Source organism: Nicotiana tomentosiformis, chromosome 10, assembly GCF_000390325.3.
Source record: "Nicotiana tomentosiformis chromosome 10, ASM39032v3, whole genome shotgun sequence".
Classification (NCBI taxonomy): domain Eukaryota; kingdom Viridiplantae; phylum Streptophyta; class Magnoliopsida; order Solanales; family Solanaceae; genus Nicotiana; species Nicotiana tomentosiformis.
In genome coordinates, this window is record NC_090821.1 from 63,690,306 (window position 1) to 63,693,779 (window position 3,474).

The 3,474-nt window shown below is 35.6% G+C and overlaps 1 protein-coding gene across 1 annotated transcript; it reads left to right on the top strand.

The window, feature by feature from the left end:
• Positions 1-1,533: 1,533 nt before the first annotated feature.
• On the top strand, positions 1,534-2,119 carry LOC138900296 (uncharacterized). Its single transcript, XM_070187019.1, has 2 exons — positions 1,534-1,772; positions 1,831-2,119. The coding sequence occupies exons 1-2, from the start codon at positions 1,534-1,536 to the stop codon at positions 2,117-2,119; spliced, it is 528 nt and encodes a 175-aa protein (XP_070043120.1).
• Positions 2,120-3,474: the final 1,355 nt, after the last annotated feature.

A 3,474-nucleotide genomic window follows, 5' to 3' on the forward strand; every position in this document is an offset into this window, starting at 1 on the left:
CTATGAATTCAAATTGTTATCGGACATTGAAGATTTGTTGTCAACATCAATTCTATCTTTACATAAAAAGTTGGAGTTAAAAACGAGGTGTATTGGATCAAATTCATGGGAGACGTGAATCTCAAAAGAACGTGTCCAATCAAAGCTTCCTGAAATGGGAACGAAAGAGGGTAGTCTTAGATCGAACGGTTATTTCCAAATCCATATATAGTCATAGTAAAAACACACAAAAGAGACAAAAGAAGAAGAAAAAAGTTTTACTTTTTCGCATAGCATGCGAGTTGATTCACCAGTTCAAACTTATATACATTAATAATATAACGAAGTTTTACACTAGCTACATATTAGTGCATTTTGTTGGTATTATTTATAATGCAAAGTCAAAGATTTTTTTTTAAAAATTTATTTATCATCAATAGCCATGGGTCTTTTTATTTTACAAGTATCCTATCAATTTTCAAGTGACTTCTTGCATGAAACCTTAAAGCCAAGTGTTGAAGGGCTTTGAGAAGTTGCTATACAAATCTACCATGTGTCTTCACGCATGGAAGACTAGGTACACTTGTTAATATTGAAACCAAGTGGACTAATATATTTGGACAAGTGTTAAAATGGTCTCCACACTTGTCATACATGCAACCTCCCTAATTACCTATAAATAGGTTGTGGATTAGCCATCATAACTAACTCAATTCTTAACCAAGAATTCATCTCGCTAATTATTACTTTTTTCCTACAACATTTTTAATTTCTGTAACAGCTACAGATTAATTCTTTCATCTGTAACTGTCCAACAGCTTTGCCTATAAAAAGGCAGTCTTCTTTGTGAATTATCCAACACAGAAAATAGCTTCATCTTCTTTTCTTTCTAGGCAACTATTTTGTGCAAATTCTAAACTTCCAGCCACAAGTGCACGTGTTTGGAGGTGTTGTGGAACCTTGGGGAGCGACCGGTCTTAACGATTTGCACCCAGTCGGGCCGAAATCTCTTTCAAGGCAGTGGCTTGCCACGATACAGTATTTTTGATAAGTTGTTCTTCTTTCCTTCTTGTTCTTAGTCAATATTATCTACTCATTTTTCTTACAATTTGAAAGCGATTTCGCATATAATATTGACTAATGGCCACCACTTTGAACAAAACACTTTCTGATCTCTCAAAGCTTGAGTCTTTAGATGAAAACAATTATAAGCGTTGGTCCCAAAAAAATTTAATTTTCTTTGAACAATTATAAGTTGATTATGTTTTGTTTATCGATCCTCATGCTGATATTGTTGCTGAAAGTTCTAATACTGCTAATACTGTTGTTGCTGATGATGCTGCTAAGAAGAAATTTAAAAAGGATAATAAAATAGTGAGAGGGCATCTACTTAACCATATGACTAACCCTCTCTTTGATTTGTTTATAAATTATAAATCTGCTAAAGTCATATGGGACAGTTTGGAGAAGAAATATGGAGCAGATGACGCGGGAAAAAAGAAGTATGTGGTTGGAAAATGAATTAAGTTTCAGATGGTTGATGATAAGTCAGTCATGGAGCAGGTTCACGAGTATGAAAACTTGACTGCTGATATTTTCAATGAAGGTATGGAAATGTGTGAGATTCTTCAGGCTAATGTTCTGCTTGAAAAGATTTCACCTTCCTGGAGTGATTACAGGTATCAACTGAAACACAAGAAGAAAAACTTAACTCTTCAAGAACTGATCAGTCACATGAGGACTGAGGAAGCAAACCGTCTCAAAGATGAGGAGTCTGAACGGCTTAAGGATAAGTTGAAATCCCTCTCTCTCTCTTAATTCTTCTAAAGCTAACCTTGTGGAATCTTCTAGTACTTTTGTGAAAGACAGGTTTAAAGAAAAACAGAAGAAAGGCCAGAAGAAAGGACATGTGAAGAAGCAGAATTACTTCAATAAGCCGAAGGGCCATATTCAAAAGTCTAAAGGACCTTGCTATGTCTGCAGCAAAATTGGTCACAAGGCTTTTCAGTGCAACCAGAGACAAGGACAAAGCTCAAAGAATAGAGGAAAAGCTCCAGTCCAAGCTAACCTTACTGAGGGTGGTGATGCCATTATTGCTGTGGTTGTTGAGGCAAACATGGTGGCTAACAAGACTGACTGATACTGGATACATGCGCTTCAAGGCACCTTTGCGCCAACAAGGAGTTGTTTCATGACTTTGAGGAATCTGCTAATGGCGAGTGTATTTATATGGGTAACTCCACCATAACTGGAGTTATAGGTAAAGGAAAAAATTCTCCTTAAGTTAACTTCTGAAAAAACCTTAGCCTTGAACAATGTTTTGTATGTACCCTCCCTTCATAGAAACTTAGTTTCTGGTGCGCTTCTCAACAAAGCAAGTCTTAAACTTGTTTTGAATCTGATAAAATTATTATTTCTCGTGGGGGAGACTTTGTTGGGAAGGGTTACCTTAGTGGGGGTTTATTTATATTGAACATCGCTCAAGAGATTACTAATAATGCTAGCACTTTCAATTCTGCTTATATTGCTGAGTCTATTGATTTGTGACATGGTAGACTAGGTCATGTTAATATTGCTTCTATTAAAAGACTTAGAAAAATGGAATTAATTCCTGCAGTTAATGTTGATAATTTTTCTATGTGTCATGTTTGTGTAGAAGCAAAACATACCAAAAAGCCTTTTAAGAATGCAATTAGTAGAACAACAGAATTGCTTGAACTAGTACATTCAGACTTAGCAGATTTCAAGAACACTGTTGGTAAAGGTGGAAAAAAAATACTACATCACCTTTGTAGATGACTTTTCTAGATACACTAAGGTATATCTTCTTAAGTCAAAAGATGAGGCTGAAAGCATATTTTTGAAATACAAGGCAGAAGTAGAAAACCAATTAGTCAGAAAAATCAAGATGCTTAGGTCTGACAGGGGTGGTGAATATAGTACTAATATTCTATAAGCCTTTTGTGAGAAAAATGGTATTATATATGAGGTTAGTGCTCCCTATACTTCCCAACAAAATGGTGTAGCCGAACCAAAAAATAGAACCCTTAAGGAAATGATGAATTCTATGCTTTTGAGTTCGGGTTTATCTGATAATATGCGGCGGGGGGGGGGGGGGGGAGAGCTATTTTATCTGCATGCTATGTTCTTAATAAAGTCCCTCATAAGAAGTTAGATAAAACTCTGTATGAGTTATAGAAAGGGTTTGTCCCTAACTTGAAAATTCTGAAAGAGTGGGGGTGTTTGGCTAAGGTTGGTATACCTGATTTTTAACAAGTAACTGTTGGTGTCACGACCCGAAATTCCCACCTTCGGGATCGTGATGGCGCCTAACATTTCACTTGCTAGGCAAGCCAACATTAGAATAATATTATCCATTTTAAAACAATTTTTAAATTTATGAATAATAAAGAATTAAATGCGAAAGTAAAGTCTGAAATGTAGTGAATAATCCATAAAATAATGGTGTCTAAATACCATCCTAGAATTGGTATC

Coding starts and splice junctions, on each gene's coding strand:
- LOC138900296 (XM_070187019.1), top strand. CDS start 1,534: ATGGAGCAGGTTCACGAGTATGAAAACTTGACTGCTGATATTTTCAAT. Junction 1,773..1,830: donor TCTGAACGGCTTAAGGATAA/GTTGAAATCCCT, acceptor GGAATCTTCTAG/TACTTTTGTGAAAGACAGGT.